This window comes from Mesoplodon densirostris, chromosome 2, assembly GCF_025265405.1.
Source record: "Mesoplodon densirostris isolate mMesDen1 chromosome 2, mMesDen1 primary haplotype, whole genome shotgun sequence".
Classification (NCBI taxonomy): Eukaryota; Metazoa; Chordata; class Mammalia; order Artiodactyla; family Ziphiidae; genus Mesoplodon; species Mesoplodon densirostris.
In genome coordinates this window covers 13,148,545-13,166,607 of record NC_082662.1, presented here as the reverse complement: position 1 = coordinate 13,166,607, position 18,063 = coordinate 13,148,545, and the positions used below count along the sequence as shown (strand labels likewise).

General features: G+C 48.1%; 2 protein-coding genes across 3 annotated transcripts in view; one reads left to right on the top strand and one right to left on the bottom strand.

Moving 5' to 3' along the window:
• Positions 1-1,849: 1,849 nt before the first annotated feature.
• On the bottom strand, positions 1,850-4,378 carry SRARP (steroid receptor associated and regulated protein). Its single transcript, XM_060118368.1, has 3 exons — positions 4,351-4,378; positions 3,599-3,751; positions 1,850-2,280 (listed from the first exon to the last, which is right to left on the bottom strand). Exons 1-3 carry the CDS (start codon positions 4,376-4,378, stop codon positions 1,850-1,852), a joined length of 612 nt encoding a protein of 203 aa, XP_059974351.1.
• Positions 4,379-9,732: 5,354 nt separating this feature from the next.
• ZBTB17 (zinc finger and BTB domain containing 17) overlaps positions 9,733-18,063 on the top strand; it is a 32,490-nt gene continuing 24,159 nt past the window's right edge. For both annotated transcript variants that reach the window (XM_060089019.1, XM_060089018.1), the window contains exons 1-2: positions 9,733-9,855; positions 12,202-12,288. The gene's annotated coding sequence lies outside the window, so the exon portion shown is untranslated. The remainder of the gene's footprint in view (positions 9,856-12,201; positions 12,289-18,063) is intronic.

Genomic DNA, 18,063 nt, shown 5'->3' with positions numbered 1-18,063 from the left:
CAGCCAGACTGAATAACTTTCGTCCTTCTCCTTGGAACACTCCCCACCCTGGCCCCCTTGCCTTTGTATGACTCACTCACTGGTCAGATTTTAGTTTAGATGCCACTTCCTGCAGGAAGCCCTCCTTGATCTCCTCTCCCTAATGGACTGGGCATCCTCCTCCAGCACCAACTTCATTCTCTGTGCCTTTACTGTTGCACTTACCAGAAGCTATTGCAATAGTCACCTTCTTCTTGCCTCCCCCACCAGGCTGTGAGCTCGTTGAGGACAGGGTCTGCTCTCTCTAGATCCCTTCTGTTTAGAAGAGACCCTGCCAAGGACGAGAGGCCATCTGCTCTACAGTTAAGAGCAAGAAATTGAGCATCAGGCTGGCTTGTTTTCGAATCCCAACTGCACCAGTCTATGAGACCTTGAGTGCATTCCTCAACCTCTCTGTGCCTTGGTTCTCTAATCTGTGAAATGGGTACAAAACAGTGCTTCCCGATACTGACACTTGGAGGATGTCACATCCCTGGCACAGACCAAATGGTCAGTACATGTTAGCCACTAGTGTTTGTAGGAACCTAGTAAAACCGTCATTGAATAAATGAACATTCAGCAATTTTTTTTTTTTTTTTTTTTTTTTTTGCGGTATGCGGGCCTCTCACTGTTGTGGCCTCTCCCATTGCGGAGCACAGGCTCCGGACATGCAGGCCCAGTGGCCATGGCTCACGGGCCCAGCCCCTCCGCGGCATGTGGGATCTTCCCGGAGCGGGGCACGAACCCGTGTCCCCTGCCTCGGCAGGCAGACTCTCAACCACTGTACCACCAGGGAAGCCCCATTCAGCAATTTTAATCCAAGAGCCTTGAGACACTCTTCCTCAGATGAATCTCACACAGCTCTGTGCATCTCTTAGACCTACACCTCCCCTCACAGCAACCCCCACTTGCTGCTGAGGACAGGACTGCCCTGCAGGGTAGGGACAAAGCCCCCAGCCCCCTTTTCTGTATCCCTAGAGGGCAGTATAAGCCTGGTACGCAGCTCAATAAATCATCTCTCTTATTTTCATTCATTCAAACATGATACTCCATTCCCTTTCTGAGCACTTCTGCCCCCTTGAGAAGCCAGTTCCCCTTACTTCCCATCCCACCTGGGCCCTTGATTCTCCCATCCTGAGTCCTGTACCCTCCGGGTGATCCCTAGCGACCTACACACTTGCACGTGAGCTGACAGCAGGCAATGTGCTATCCCTGCCCATTGTGCTGGGAGGTTCTGACTCTTGCTCTGGGATGAGATGCCAACCAGGTGACCCTAGGGAGGATGGTTTGCAGTGCTGGCCCCTTCTCATCTTTTAGATCATACTTTGTTACCCACTCAGAGAGGCCTTTCCCAATCAGTGTATCAGAAAAGCTCTTTGCCCCATCATTTTCCATCCCAGCACCCTGTTTCAGTTTCTACACAGCACTCGTTACACTGTTCAAAATCATCTTTATTAGCTTGTTTAACCTTTCTTCCCCACCCCCAAGAGTACAAGCTCCAAGAAAGCTGTAGCATCTTTAGCACTTTGCAGGGCCTGGCATGCGGGAGATGCTCCTTCAGAACTTGCTGTGTTAGTGAATTAGTCTCTTTCTGTGTGGCGTTGCCTTATCCTGCTTCCGCTGAAAGGCGAACAAAGATGGAGAGGATGGAGAAGTAGGATACTCGTGGCTGTTTCAGATGTCCTTTAGGGATCTAACGCTCCTTTCCTGGCTCAGGCACAAAAGACTTCTGCTTGGCTGGGGAAGAGGGAGTGAACCCCTGGGAACTGCATCTGCTGAACTCTGAAGCTTGGGTTGCCAGCCCTTTCCTCCCTTGGCCAGGCTCATCCAGTTAATCAGCCTGCGCACAGACACAGGAGGAGAGGGCTTTGAGCGAGACTATGACCGTCCCCCAAGCTGAAGACCTCGAGGACACGGTCTTCACAGGGCTCCCCTTGGCTTCAGGAGCCCCCTGGAGGCAGGGTGGGCTGGTTGGAGAGGAATCTGGGGCCGTAGTCTCTCTGCAGGGTGGCAGGGGGCCCCTGGTCTGGGCAAGGCCTCCCCCACCTAGGGGAGCCTCCTGATTTATACGGGGGGGCCGGTTTTCCCCACATAACAAGATGTAAGTCTTCATTGGAGGGATGACAGGTCCTAGGTTGGGACTAGGGACGCGGGATGGCCCTGGGAGTGCTGCCAGGGAGATCTGTTTCCCACGAGTACAGTCGATGACGAAAGTTAGGTGAGCTTTGGGGATGGCCTTCTGATGGCGGGCCGGCTTTCCACCTAGAAGGAAGGAAAAGACCAAAGATTTGTGTTAGCACTGAAAGGGATATGGTTCCATTAATTCATGTGTTCATTCCCTTGTTCATTCATTCAACAGGGATTTTTTTTAATTTAATTTTTATTTTATATTGGAGTGTAGTTGATTTATCATGTTGTGTTAGTTTCAGGTGTACAGCACAGTGATTCAGTTATACATATACATACATACATTCTTTTTCGGATTCTTTTCCCATATAGGTTATTACAGAATACTGAGTATAGAGTTCCCTTAACAGGGATTGAACTGCGTGTTAGTTGACACACAAAGATGGGAAGACAGTGGGGCCTAAGAGCGTGGATTTCAGCACTGGGGAGACCTGAGTTTAAACCTGGCTTCCCCCTATCAGCTCTCTGCCTTCCAGGAGCATGGAGGCCACTGCATCAGAGCCTCTCAACCACACTGTGCCCACGAGCTGCCTGAGCATCTTGTTAACATGCAGATTCTGGTACAGCGAGCGGGTCTGGGGTGGAGCCTGCGGGTCTGCATTTCTAACAAGCTCCCAGGGAATGCCGGTGCTGCTGGTCCACGGACCACACTGTAGTGAGTAGTAAGAGGAGAGCCCTGGCCACCTTCTACAGGTGAGGAAACTGAGGCTCAGCTTGTACAGATGCTGGTGGTCCTCAGGGAACATCATGCTGTTCTTCTTCCTTCCCCACCCATAATCTTGTCTGTCGGTCCCCTCTGCCCTGGGGATCCCTGCTCCGTCCACCCCACCAAACGGGGAGAAGCCAAGAACCAAACAATCGATTTATCAATGAAGCAAGTGCCAGAGCACGTCTCTCTGAATCCAAAGTCTGTGCTCTTAGAAAAGTAACGTTTCAAGTTACCCAAATAATAAACAAATCCATCCTCTTTAACTACGTGCTCTTCACTATGACACAGGCTTCAGAAGGAAGCTTCTGGGCTGGTAGGTTAGTGAACACAGGAAATACAGTCGATCCTTGAACAACATGGGTTTGAACTGCAGGTCCACTTATATGCAGATTTTTTTCAATAAGTACCAATTACTACACAATCCGTAGTAGGCTGAATCTGTGAATGTGGAACCTCAGATACGAAGGGCTGATTGTAGTTATAGGTGGATTTTCTACTGCGTGGAGGGTCAGCGCCCTTAACCCCCAAGTTGTTCAAGGTTCAACTGTAAATGAAGCCCACCTATGGCTTGAGAATCCTGGCGGCCCCGGAGGGGAGGGTGTCAGCCCTCTGCTGCCAGCCCCCCCACCAGCCTGCCCAGCCCCCCTCAGCTGCAGGGCTGAGGCACCCTCTGCCACCTCTTACCTGAGCTAGTCTCCAGGGCCGTCTCCAGGCCCCTGACTTTAGGGCAGGCTCTCAGGTCTCTGGGGTCTTCTGTTGGGACTGTTACTGATTCCATAGCGCCTGGCTTAGCACTGGCAGAGGGAGCCGTTGTCAGCAGCCTTTTCCAGGATGCAGCTCCCACCCGAGGACCAGACTTTTATATTTACCAGCTCCGGATCTGCTGAGTGAATTCCACCACGAGCCACAGGAACTGGCTTGGAGCAGTTGCGGGATTGCTTTGATCAACGGGGTTATGTCAACAGGATTGCTGTCGGGTCACTGGGAGGTAGGCCTTCTACAAAACAGATGCTGTTTCCTCCAACTCCAGCTGCTTCCTCACTTGAGACAAGCCTTGGAACCTTCTCATCCAGGCCTCAGTTTCCCAAACCTCAGTCATTCTCTGGCTGCATTCCCAGTTTTTAGTTGTTTTTAGTTTTGTTTCTTTCCTACCTAAGAACTATATGGAATACTACTGACAATATGTCCATGTCTTAGTCGGTTCGAGCAGTAATAGACTAGGGGAGTTAAACCACAGACATTTGTTTCTCACGGTTCTGGATGCTGGGAAGTCTGAGATCAAGGCACCTATAGATTTTAGTGTTTGGTAAGGACCTGCCTACTGGTTCATAGATGGCTGTCTTTCCACTGTGTCTTCACCTCACAGAAAGTGCAAGAAAGCTCTCTGGGGTCGCTTTTACAAGGGCACTAAACCCATCATGAGGGCTCCACCTTACCTAGGGCCAGCATCCTGTTTTTCTCCATCCTGAATCCCTTCAGGTTGCACCGTTGGGGTGGCTGCATTGGCTGGTGGCTTGATGGCTTCAACATCCTTTGTTTACTGTTATGGCAGGTGACATTCTTTGTCTGCAAGAGGAAACTTGGTATGGCTTCATTAAACAGAAACAGTAGTACTACTATAAATAAATAACTATGTATGGTAGAAGATGGTACCCCAAAGATGTCCATGCCTTAATCCCCAGAACCTGTGAAAAATGTTACCTTACACAGCAAAAGCGTCTTTGCAGGTGTGATTAAGGGTATTCCAATTCTGACAGCAGTTCTGATGTGTTTTGTTTTGTTTTGTTCCACATTACCAACCAATTAATTCATTTCTGACATTACCTACCTGGAGATAGCTTCATATCTCACAGGCTAAGAGTTCAGTCCTACAAGACTGCCCCTGTCACAGACATCAATCACAAGTCCTGGTTGTCACCTGTGCTTCTGACCTACAGATGGGAGAGTCCCACTGTAGGGGGATTAGATTAGTCCTTAGGTTCGATTAATTTGCTAGAGCAGATCACAGAACTCAGAGAAACATTTTACTTACTAGATTACTAGTTTGTTATAAAAGAATATAACTCAGGAACAGTCAGATGGAAGAGATGCACAGGCGAGGTACGTACACAGGGCTAGGAGCTTCCACACTGTCTGAGAGCGCCACTTTTCCCCAATCTCCACGTGTTCACCAACCCAGAAGCTCTCCAAACCCTGTTCTTTTGGGTTTTAATGGAGGTTCGTTACATAGGCACAACTGATTAAATCACTGGCCTTTGGTGGCCATCATTCTCCAGCCCGGCTCACATCACAAGAGGTCAGGGGGTCGGTGGGACTGACAGTTCCAACCCTCTAATCACGTGGTTGGTTCTCCTGCCCACATTCTTAGGTGACACAGGGGCTTTCCAAAAGTCACCTCATTTACATAACAAAAGACACCCTTTTCACTCTTCTGACTTGGGAAATTTCAAGGCTGTTAGGAGCTCTGTGCCAGGAACCAGAAGACCAAATATATATTTATTTAAATATATATATTTATCAGAGGTGTGGACTTTGAGATAGGGATATTGATCTGGATTATCTGAGTGAGTTCGATCTAATCACACTAGTCCTTATAATTGGAGACCTTCTCCTGGCTGGGTTAGAAAGAGATGCGACAGGGACTTCCCTGGTGGTGCAGTGGTTAAGGATCCGCCTGCCAATGCAGGGGCCACGGGTTCGAGCCCTGGTCTGGGAAGATCCCATATGCTGCGGAGCAACTAAGCCCGTGTGCCACAACTACTGAGCCTATGCTCTAGAGCCCGCAAGCCACAACTACTGAGCCCACGTGCCACAACTACTGGAGCCCATGCTCCACAACAAGAGAAGCCACCGCAATGAGAAGCCTGTGCACCGCAACGAAGAGTAGCCCCCACTCGCCGCAACTAGAGAAAGCCCGCGCACAGCAACAAAGACCCAACGCAGCCAAAAACAAATAAATTAAATAAATTTTAAAAAAAGAAAGAAAGAAAGAAAGGATAGGGACTTCCTTGGCGGTCCAGTGGTTAAGACTCCGCACTCCCATTGCAGGGTGCACGGGTTCCATCCCTGGTCAGTGGGGAGAACTAAGATCTGCGTGCCTCACAGTGCAGCCAAAAAAAAAAAGAAAGAAAGGAAAGCTATCCTAAGTACATTTAGCAAAAGTTAACTGTTGAATCTGGGTATATAGAAAATATTTCATTATTTTCACTACTCTTGTGTACTTTACAAAGTTTTCAAAATGAAAAGGAATTTAAAAGTGTATGTCAAGGATGTGTGCTGAGGATGTCTGTGAAGAGTAAAGGAAACCATTACATGAAAACTGAGCAGAGAAAAAAAAAGTAGCCTTTATAAATTAATACACTGTTATATAATTCATGATTTTTAAGCTGTTTATAATCAAACTGATAAACTAAATTGTATAAATAGATATATTTGTCAGTTTATCTACAGCACTTCAAGTTTATATCCACAAGCTGGCCAACCAGTTAAAAAAATCTCCTTATTGGGAAAATGCAAGGTAGCCCATGTGTAAGTAGTGACTGAGCTTTGGGAAGACTTTAGGGTAGGGGGTGGATGAGGTTTAGGCCGAGACTTCGGAGATGGTGACGGGCCCTGTGTCTCACTCTGAGGGCTAAGGGGTTAGAGGGGGAGGAGCTCGGGGTGAGGGAGCCAGTTAGTAATACACTGGAGGAATGGCCCCTAGTGAGAAACCAGGACAGTCAGTCCTTCACTCACTCAATCAACACATGTATACTTACTCCTGCCCTGTCCCAACCACCCTGCCCAAATGTTTGCATTTCCTCCTCTCTGTTACTCTAAAGAGTTTCTGTCATCTCACCGTCATTTAATGAAGACCACTATGGGGTCCAGATTTTATTCAACCAACTGTGCTGTTAGAACCATTCTCAGCTGGAACATTAAAACACCCAAATATCTGTAATGTGCATTTGTATCGAGACATTCTGCCAAGTCGAATGTAATCTCCCTTCCTCCTGGACCTAGCACCTTTAGAATCCAGTTACACCCATATTCCCCAGGTTGCAGCTCATGTATTAGTTAAGGTGCTCTCTCTCTCTCTCTCTCTTTCTCTTCCTCCTTCCCTCCCTCCTTCCTTCCCTCCCTCCTTCCTTCCCTCCCTCCTTCCTTCCTTTCCTTCCATCCCCCTTCCCTTCCCTTCCTTTCCTTCTTTCTTTCTTGTGTGTAAGCCATCTCCATAGTCAGACTCTGTGCTTGTTCCCTGGGGCATTTTGGAATTAGACTCTCTTTATAGATCTGGAGACAAATGAAGGATGGTGGAGTGGTCTCTGAAAGGAACCAGCATCTCCTTGTAAAATAACTTCCGACTATGAGGTTATTACATGCTCTCCAGGAAAAGCAGGATCAGCCCATTCGATGGGAGGAGGGGCTGCTTCGGTGGCACGGGAGTTTCACTGAATTCTGGATTTGGGGAGTCAGGGAACTCAGTCATCTGCATCCACCCAAACATCCCCATTTTGATTCCTAAGTGTCCCTTGTTCCCAGTCAATGCATCTGGCCCGTTGCAGTTATACTGCAATTATGTTACAACTTAACATTGCAATTATATTGCAGGTTAGCAACCCACAGGATCAGCTCTGTCCAATTTTTGACTGCATAAGCCCTGTGGCTACAAGAGATGAGAAAACATATTTAGAGTAGTCAGGAGTGGGCCCTGGTTCTCTGGCTCTGTCTTGAGCTGAGAATTTAAACCCTAAATATTTCTTTTTTGAAACTCTTCAGTGTAATTATAAACAGCCAGTTCACCCCACAGTCCTTGTGGTCCTCACTCTCACCATAAGGGTCAGTTGCAGCAACTGCTCCATCTACAGCCTTACCTTCATTAGGCACTTTCCTCTAGGCAACAATACTTATTGCGATGAATGGTAACTTATGTAACTATTTTTTGCCTGCATGAAATAGACTAGATCTGCATCACCTTCAAACTTAATGCCCTGATTTCCATCTTTGAGGGTCAGTTTCCTGCAGAAATAGAAACCTCACTGGGCTTTCTCTTTAATTAAACTTTTTATTTTGAAATAACTGTAGGTTCACATGCAACTGTAAGAAACAATACAGAGCAATTCCATCCCCCTCCTCATCCTTTACCCAGTTTCCCCCAATGGTAACATCTTGCAAAACTGTAGTACGATATCACAACCAGGATATTTATATTGACATAGTCAAGGTACAGAACATTTCCATCACTGCAAAGATCCCTTACGTTGTTTCTAAGCTTATTTTAACTAGAAATGGATTTAATACAGAGAATTAAATGTTTATAAACTTACTGGGGGGGCTAAAAGAATGGTCTCTAGACTGGGCTTTTATTAATGGCTCCCAGAATACCACAGAACTCACCAATTAGGAGCTATTACTTCTGCCACAATCAGGAAGATGGGGAATTGAGAGGCCACCACTGAGATTATTGCACTCAAGAACATATCACCACAGCAAGGGTCCCTAGATCTAAATTTGGGACTAGAAGCTGGTTCCCAGGCACTAGAATGCTGAGTTCGGCTGGCAACATCTCACAGATGCTTCTGAACACTCATGAAGCTGGACACCGGCCACAATGCACTGCTGCAACCCCCCACATTTGCATGACCTTTCTTGTCAGCAAAAATCAGCTAACATCAGCAGGCCAATGGCTACTCCCTCTCTTCCACCCTCCAAATCTTACCTACTGGCAGAACCATCTGTATCTGGGATTCTAACTGCTACTGAGTCTGGGAAATAAAATTTTAACTTTTTAAATTCTGGAAGGAATGGATGCCGAGTCTCAATTGACTACATCCAACACAGATGACTCAGAAGTAGATGTGCATGCTTAGTATTGGGAAGACAGGAGAGTTCCTATCAGATTTGCTATCATTTTCCTGTAAATGAAAGGGTGAAGTCAACTGCTGCTGAGTTTTTTAGTTTCTCTAGTTATTGTGAAGAGAGGAGCAGTCAATTGGCCAGACTGACATATGTTGAAGTCCCTATTAAGGCTGGCAGTCATGGATTTGTAGGGAACAGTCTGTCCCACTGGGTACTTTCTCCAATTGTGTTTGGCTGTTTAGGTGTCGGCAAAGAGAAAAGGAGCAGTTGGATTCACCCAGGGCTGAAATTTTTACCAAATCCATGTGACAAAAAGACAAAGAGCAAAGGAGTTTTGGATTGTGACAGAGTGTTTTTAAAATTATGGATCATGAAAAACAAACAGGGTCGGAAGTGAAGAAAGGAGAAAGCTGAGGAACTGTTTGGAAGTAGAAAAGTCAATGGCCTTAAGGTGCTGAAAAGTTGTAAAGAGGCCACAGTGTGGCTGGTCACGTCTGCAGGCAGACTTTTGTTTCCAGGCACCCTCATTCACATCCAGGCTAATCCTGGATCTCCTCTAAACAGGGAAGCGGGTAGTGGTTGGCTCAGAAAGCAGAAAAACATAATCGTGGTTCTGCAACTTTGATGCCACAACTAGGTTCACATCTCTGCTTCATCACTTGTAAGATGCTTGACAGCTGGCAATTCATTTACCCTGAGACTCCGTTTTCCCTTCTTCAAAAGGGAGACGAAAACATCGTATGTTGGTGAGAGGACTTGAGATAGTGCACGTAAAGCGCTTAACACAGTGCCTGGCACACAGTAAGCGCTGAACACGTAGGAGCTGTTATTGTTACATTTGGAATAGAAAACCAAGAAAGGGTTACAAGGCGAACAATTCTAACTGCAGAAGTACTGTATTACAGTAAGCGCATGCGCCTGTCCACGAGCTACGGCTAGGGCGAACGCTGCGCATGCGCCGGAAGTTGCAGACGGGAAGCCAGCGAGGTCGGTTCCGCCCGACTCCAACATGGCGGCGCCCTTTGTCTGCTCTGAAGTGCTGTCCCCGGCCTCCTCGCGGCCGTGATGCACCTCCCTCTGCGGTGGGGTCCAGGACATGGCAGGTGAGGGTCAGCAAGCACCCGGGGCCGGAGGAGTCCCAGGAGTTGGGCGGAGGCGGCGCAGGATGGGGCGCGGCGGGACGCCGGGGACGGTTGTGTGGGGGAGGGGAGGGAAGTGGACTGAGAAGGGAACCCGGACTGAGGGGACCCCACAGGACAAGGGGGTGCGGGGCAAATGGGTGGGGGGCGCCGCCCGGCGAGCGGGCGGAGAGTGGGCGGGCGGACCGGACCCGCCGTCCCGGCGAGGGAGCGCGAGTCGCCTCCGGGCTGGGTGACACCCCAGCTGGTAGCATCTCCGCCCCCGCCGCCCGGCTGTCACCGCCCCTTGACCCCGCGCGCCGCTGCTGGTGGGCGTTCTGAGGCCGCGAGGTGGCGGGGTGCAGGCGTAGCTCACTTTGGCCGGCGGGGCCCGATGGCACAAGCCTGTCAGGGCCTAGGAGGAGCTTGCCGTGTAGGAGGCCGACACTGCCCCCGCATAAGATTATTTCATTCATTCGTTGGCTCCACAGACAGTGCTTCAGCTCCTGATAGGTTCTAAGGACAGAGAGAGTGATCCAGACTGGCATAGTGGTTAAAAAGTTTAAACTGTGGAGCCGGGCAGCCAGGTTGGAATCCCGACTCTGTGCTTGCCAACTGTGTCCTTCCTTAGTTTCTCGCTCCCTGTCTCGGTTTCCTCATCCTTAAAGCAGAGTTGAGAATAAAATCTGCTTCCTAAGATGGTTATAAAGATTAAATGAGGTAATAGGTGTAAAGTACTGAGAACGCTTCCTGGCACAAAGTAAACGCTGTATGTGTTTGTTGCTGTTATCTTTCGTATCAGCATCATCACCCAGAGCTCAGAGATTCATGTGGGAGACATACAGATACACAGGCAATTCTGATATGATGGAAGAAAAGCAGAAAAGTTCTTGCTCTGGAAACACTGAGTAGAGGCACCTTACTCAGTCTAGGCGAATCCAGGGAGGCTTCTGTTCCCCAGGAAACTGAGACCTGAAGGATGCTTGGGGAGCGCAGGCAGGAAAGAGGGAGAGTATTCTCAGTTGAAGACAGAATTTGTGAGAAAGCTGGGAAGCCAGTGTAATAATTAAATGAAGTTCTCTGCCTAGAGACAGAGATTAGAGGTAAGACTAAAGAGGCAGTCTGGTCTGGTCCTAGGGGGCCCTCCCCACTTTTTTTTTTTTGGCCACCACACGGCATGCAGGATCCTTAGTTCCCTGATCAGGGATCAAACCTGTGCCCCCTGCAGTGGAAGCAGTGGAAGCCAGAATCTTAACCACTGGACCACCAGGGAAGTCCCCTAGAGGGCCTTTTAAAGTTTGTTTATTTATTTATTTATTTTGCAGTACGCGGGCCCCTCACTGTTGTGGCCTCTCCCGTTGCGGAGCACAGGCTCCGGACGCGCAGGCCCAGCCGCTCTGCGGCATGTGGAATCTTCCCGGACCGGGGCACGAACCCGTGTCCCCTGCATCGGCAGGCGGACTCTCAACCACTGCGCCACCAGGGAAGCCCTAGAGGGCCTTTTAAACTTAGCTGTGGACTTGAAATTTTAGGTTAATGGGACTCCATTTAAAAGTCAGATTTGTGGACTAGAAAGATCACTCTAGTTAAAGAACGTATTAAAGGGAGTGGGCCCGGAGGCCAATTAAGAGGCTACTAGAACTATCAGGTGAGAAACGAGGGTGGACTTGAGTTAGATTAGAGGCAGAAGGTGGGGAGAGATGTTTTGGAGGTAGACTTGACCAAAGTTGGTGATTACTTAGATGAGGGGTTTAGAGGCAGGGAGGAGTCAGGTTGACTCCACATTTTTGGCTGGTGGCTGGTGGTGCTGCTCAGTGGGATAGGGGGCAGGATGGGGGGCAGGTCTGAGGAGGGAAGATAAATTTCGTTTTGAACATGTTGAGAGTAGGTGCCTGTAAAACGTTCAAGTGGAGCTGCCCAGTGGTGACCTAGCATCCAACGAAGGTTACTAAAGTTGTGGGCAGGGATGTGTCACCTGGGTGAGGGTCTGGAATGAGAAGCACGGTGTCTGGGACATCCCAGAGGAATGCTAACGCTATAGTAATAATACTTGGACACAGCCTCATTGCTTTTGCTTGTCGACCTCGTGTTATGTCTTTCGGTCAGCAGGCGTTCCTGAGTGTAGGGAATGGGACTGGGTTTATTGATCTTTGTGTCTCAGGTGTCCAGCACAGGGTCTGGCATGCAGCAGGCCAGTAACAATCCAATTTAACACTTTGTGCCAGGCTCTGTGCTCTGCATTTGCCTGTGTTTGGTGGATGAAAGGGCAGCTCTTAGGGAGCAGGTACCCTACAGTTTCTCATCAGATTTTCCACTTGGTCTTCGATTCAGGTAATGAGCTGGAGGAGGAGCGCCAAGCTGGAGTTGCCCCAGACAAACTGTCAGAACAGAGTAGCCTGGGCTACTTGGAAATCTGAGGTATGTCTGTAATACTCGAAGATGAAACAGACCAGGGGGTCAGTTTGTTTGTCCTTCTCTAGGCTCAATGTGATTCAAATCACCCTTTCAAGATAGCTTTTTCTTTACAATTATACAGTAATGACAAAATCCTAGTTAGTTTGGTTGGGAGAATGTTGATAATATTATTGTCGTTTTACTAACAAAGATCATGCTAGGTTAATCCCTGGGCAGTGTTCACACCTTGTTTTAAGTAAGTACAAACCAAAATGCTCCAAAATACAGTGGCTGAAAGGAAATAGAAATTTATTCCTCGCTCCTTCACAGACTGGAAGTAAGCAGTCCAGAGCTGGTCAGGGCAGCTCACTCTGTTCCATGAAGTTATCCAGACACAGGGTTTCGTTGATCATGTGGCTCTTCTTGCTCAAACCCAGGCCTCCATCTCATGGACTAAGCTGGCTGCTCTAGCTCCTGCCATCACGGATGCACTCTGTCTGGCAGAGAGGGAAAGACAGAGTGGGGAGCGCACGCTCATTCCTTTTAAGGTTCTAATGTTTAGAGATACATATTTTGGTACAACGTGTCCCCAAACACAAGTATCTGGTGTACAACCAAAGGAGGAATCACGACTATTCCAGTGCTAGAGAGAAAGCTGGCTGACAGAACCTGCTCTGTCCCCAGTGTGACTGGATCGCTGGCTTTGGGGGTTGGGCCCAGCCCAAGGGAAGTCCACTGCACTGGTGAAAGAGGGTGGGGTGTGTTTCCCAGGCCTCTGGGTCCCCAAGGCAGGCTGCCCTGGCTTTGGGTAGTTTGTGTTGCTTGGGCCCAGGGAGTCCAGGCTTGTTTACTCGTTCAGTGTTTTCTGTGCCTGACGTGTCAGACACTGCGCTGGAGGCTCGGGATGTGAAGATAAGTGAGACTGGATCCTGGGAGCAAGGAGCTCTTAGCCACATGGGTGATCACAGTACAACACAAGAAACGCCACAGATACCTGTTCAAAAGTGTGTGGTGTACAGAAGGAGGATGACTGACGTTGGAAGGCTGTACTGAGGTGGTGAAGATTCAGAGTACATGACATGTTTTGGATTGATAACTATAAAGGTCCCCTCAGATAGAGGCGGCAAGGACTCTGGAGTTGGGTGTGAATCCCTGCTTCCCTGGTTAGTGGCTCTCTGTCCTGAGGGTCAGTTACTTCATTCCTGTTCCTCAGTTTCCTCATCTGTAAAGTAGGATAACGATGTTTACTTCAGAGAACTGTTTTGAGAATTATGTGAGGTCGAGCATGTAATTCACGGGATCTTCTGTGAACATGTCAGTTGCCTCCTGCTGCAAGGGGTGGGGTGGTTCGAAGCCAGAGAGACACGTTAGGATTGCAGCTGAAGAACGCCCAGACCGATAGGGAAGCCAGGTTGCGGTCTGTCCTCTCGAGGCAGGAATTATCCAGGTTGTACTCAGAGGGTCAAGGACTGCTCTGTGCACTCCCTGTTTTTCTCAGGAGTTCCACCAACGTGCTAATTAAAGTTGTCAACCTGGATTCTCAGAGACCATACTCTGAAAGCTCTGGTGAGGGGTCCTTTGGGAAAGAAAGGATTCCCTCTGCCTGCTTAACTCCTTCAAGCTCAAATGCTTCTGGGAAACCTTCTCCCAGTCCTACCCACCCCTGCACCCCCACCCCAGCTGAGTTTGGAGCCGCTCCTCTGTGATTTCTTAGCATCCTGCAATGACCTTGCAGTACTCTTTTTTTTTTTGGCTGCGTTGGGTCTTTGTTGCTGTGTGTGGCCTCTCTCTAGTTGCCGCAAGTGGGGGCTACTCTTTGTGTGGTGCGCGGGCTTCTCATTGAGGTGGCTTCTCTTGTTGCGGAGCACGGGCTCTAGACACGCGGCTTCAGTAGTTGTGGCGCGTGGGCTCAGTAGCTGTGGCTCACGGGCTCTAGAGCGCAGGCTCAGTAGTTGTGGCGCACGGGCTTAGTTGCTCCGCAGCATGTGGGATCTTCTTGGACCAGGGCTCGAACCCATCTCCCCTGCATTGGCAGGCGGATTCTTAACCACTGCGCCACCAGAGAAGCCCCTCAGAGTACATTCTTACCTCCTATGATGATCATAGGTTTTCTTGCCCGTCTCCCTGTGAGACCACCAGCAGCTCGTGGGCAGAGACAGGGTCTTATTTCTCCTGGTATTCCCACTATGTAGGTCATTTCCTGGCACGCAGTTGGTGCTCAATAAACATGGTTGGATGAATGGATGATCGGCCAGTGGGGCTGGAGAGACCTCCAGTGTGATGAGGGCTTGGCATGCTATTAATGAAGAGAGGACAACCCAATGGTTTATTTGGTGTTCGGGTGTAATATGGGATGTGGACGTGGTGAACTGTGACCTAAACTCTGAGAGTCTAGGTCAGAGATAGTTTCTCTGTCTTTCTTTTTCCAGTAGAGCAGGGTTTCTCAACGTTGACATTATTGCCATTTGGGGCTTAGCGAGTCTTTGTCTTGGGGGCCGTCCTGTGCACTTCAGGATGCAAGTAGCATCCCTGACCTCTGCCCACCGATGCCAGTAGCCCCCACCTACCTCCAACTATGGCAGCTGAAAATGTCTCCAGAGGAGGCTGTACATCTCCTGGGGCAAAATTGCCCCCAGCTAAGAACCCCTGAGGTACAGGGTGCTGGTTAGAAGCATGAACTTCTAAGCCAAGCATACCTGAGCTGGTCCTTGTACTTACTAGCTGTGTGCCTTTGGGCAAAGTACTTGACCTCTCTTAAGCCTCCACTTCCTCGGGTGTGAAGTGGAGATAATGATGACCTCACAGTAACTTTATTGGGTGGAATTATTAATGAGGTAATGCATGTAAAGTGCTTAGTCAAGTCCTTGACTCCATAACTGATAACTAGCATTCTTATGTGTTCGGAGAGGTTGACCTGTGAGGGTCAAGAAAGAAGGTGCGCAGAGCTGAGGAAGGAAAAAGTGTTTAGGACAGGAATACGTGCACGAGGTCCCAAATCAGAAGGTTCTAACAAAAGTACTGGGGAAAGTAAGTCACCCTCCCACGCCTGACCCGGTTCCCCTCCCAGATAACTATTAACAGAGTTTGCCTGTCGTGCCTGGGCTCTTCTGTGCATATATATGTCTGTATGTATATATAGGGAAGACCATTTTTAAGTGCCACATGGCTTGATTTTGTTGCACATATACTGAACCTTCCATTTAGAACACTGAAAGGGCAGCCTCTGTGGGTGGAGCTTCAGTTTTAACAGTTTGCCATAGAAGAGAGCAGTTGGCCCACTCTCTCCCGTCCTGGAATTCCCCCAAGATGGTTCCGCGTGGGTGGCACGGAGGTACTCAGACATGGTGTCTGGCAGGGTGACAGACACCACAAAAGGGAGGGACCCCAACCTTAGAGGAAATGAAAAACTCCCAGTACATTTTATGCACAAAGCATATTGTCCTGGAGACCATAATCTACCTCTTTTGCTGGCCACATTTTTAAATGATTGAAATCAGAGAGGTCACAAAGAGTAGGCATTTTAGCACCGAGTGCTTTCAGCATTTGCTGCAGATGTGTGTGTTGAGTGTCAGCATAGGTGCCTGGCACTCTCGGAGGTCCTCATGGGTATCAGTAGCTCAACAGTCCAAGGACCAATTAAGGTTGACCTCAATAATGTAGTCACAGATACGTACAGAAAACCAGAGCATGGGCTCTTCCATTCAAAGCTGCTTGTTACGAATTGGAGAGATCAGCCTTGAGCTTCAAAGGAAGGAAGCAAAGGGCATGGTTAGAATTGAGAGTTGTTCACTCATGTCTAAACTGCAGAATGCAGAGGCTCAGAGGCGGCAATTCCAGCTGAGAGTAGGGACCTAGCCCGAAGGGAGGCTTGGTGGGTTCATTGTAACATCAAAAACATACTCAGCTTCTGGTCTTAAAAGGTCTGGCAGCAGAACCTGTTCTCCCCACCCCACCCGCGCTACTTCCTGTACTGGCCGATTAATCTAAGCAGTAATTTTCCTGTCCTGAAGGGAAGGCTCCAGGGTTCAGTGGGAAGTTGTATCTCTCCGGCTTCGGAGCCAGGGTGGTGAAGCACTTCTCATTACTATAGTCTCAGGGCTGGGTGGGCCCCTGTCAGGGACTTTCCTGGTTTAGTGTAACTCAGTCAGCTGCCCAAGTTAATGCTTCAAATCATTGCTTAAAGTCAGAAGGAACATGGTTTAATTTTGTAAATTGTCTTTTTAAATATTGAGTAGATACAAAAGGATACTGTACCATATAAAGGAAAAGGATACAAGGAACACCCATGTACCCATTACCCAGTTTACAAAAAAGAATGTTACCATTACCTTTGGAGTGCCCCTCCCTGATCCTGTCCCATTCCCACCCCCACCTAATCACTGAATTTGGCTTTTATCATTCTCTTGCTTTTCTTTTTTTTACTTTTTTTTTTTTTTTTTTTGGCCCTGCCGAGCCTGCTTGGGGGATTTTAGTTCCCTGACCAGGGATTGAACCTGGGCCACAGCAGTGAAAGTTCTGAGTCCTAACCACTGGACCGCCAGGGAATTCCCACCTCTAGCTTTTCTTTATAGTTTTACCACATGTGTTTGTATTGCTAAGCAATGTATTGTTTAATTTGGCATGTTTTTGAACTAAATAAATCATTTTGTTATTTTTCAGTGATCTAAATTTTTTCCTTAACATATGTTCTTGAGATTAATCCATGTTACATATAGGTGTATTTCATTTTCACTGATGAATTATGTTCCATTGTTTGAGAACATATCCATTCTATTGTTGATGGACATTTGATTTGTTTCCAGTATTTTGCTGAGACAGACAGTGATGCTGTGACCATTCCTGGGACACACGTGTACAGCCTCTCAGGGTACATCCCTGGGAGGAGGACTGGATCACAGGGTGCGTGCATCTTCAATTTGACCAAATAATACCAAATCGTTTCCAAAGTGGTTTCCCCAGTTTACACTTCAACTGACAATTCTGTTTGCTTCACATCCTCCAAACAATGGTATTATCACATTTAAAAATTTTTACTAACCTGTTGGAAGGTCAGTGATACCTTGTATGGTTTTTTCTTTTTTAATAAATTTATTTTGTTTATTTATTTTTGGCTGCATTGGGTCTTTGTTGCTGCACGCGGGCTCTCTCTAGTTGCGGTGAGCAGGGGCTGGTCTTCCTCGTGGTGTGCGGGCTTCTCATTGCGGTGGCTTCTTTTGTTGTGGAGCATGGGCTCTAGGCGCCGGGGCTTCAGTAGTTGTGGCTCATGGGCTCTAGAGCACAGGCTCAGTAGCTGTGGTGCACAGGCTTAGTTGCTCCGCGGCATGTGGGATCTTCCCAGACCAGGGATCGAACCTGTGTCCCCTGCGTTGGCAGGTGGATTCTTAACCACTGCGCCACGAGGCAAGCCCCCTCATAGTTTTGATTTGCATTTTCATGATTATTAGTGTGTTGAGCATCTTTTCATGCATTAATGGATCATTCAGGTTTCAGCTTCTCTGAAACAACTGCTTAAATCTTTTGCTCATTTTTTTAAATTGAATTGTTTTTCTTTTTATTTATATGTAGACATTTTTTCTTGTTTTTTGTTTTGATACTAATGCTTTGTCAGTTAGATGTGTTGTAATTATCCACTTCCAGTTTGTGGCTTGTCTTGTCACTCTAGCTTTTTTTTTAATGAAAAGAAATTCTTTTTTTTTAAATTAATTATTTATTTGGCTGCGTTGGGTCTTTGTTGTGGTGTGTGGGCTTCTCATTGCGGTGGCTTCTCTTGTTGTGGAGCACAGGCGCTAGGCGCACGGG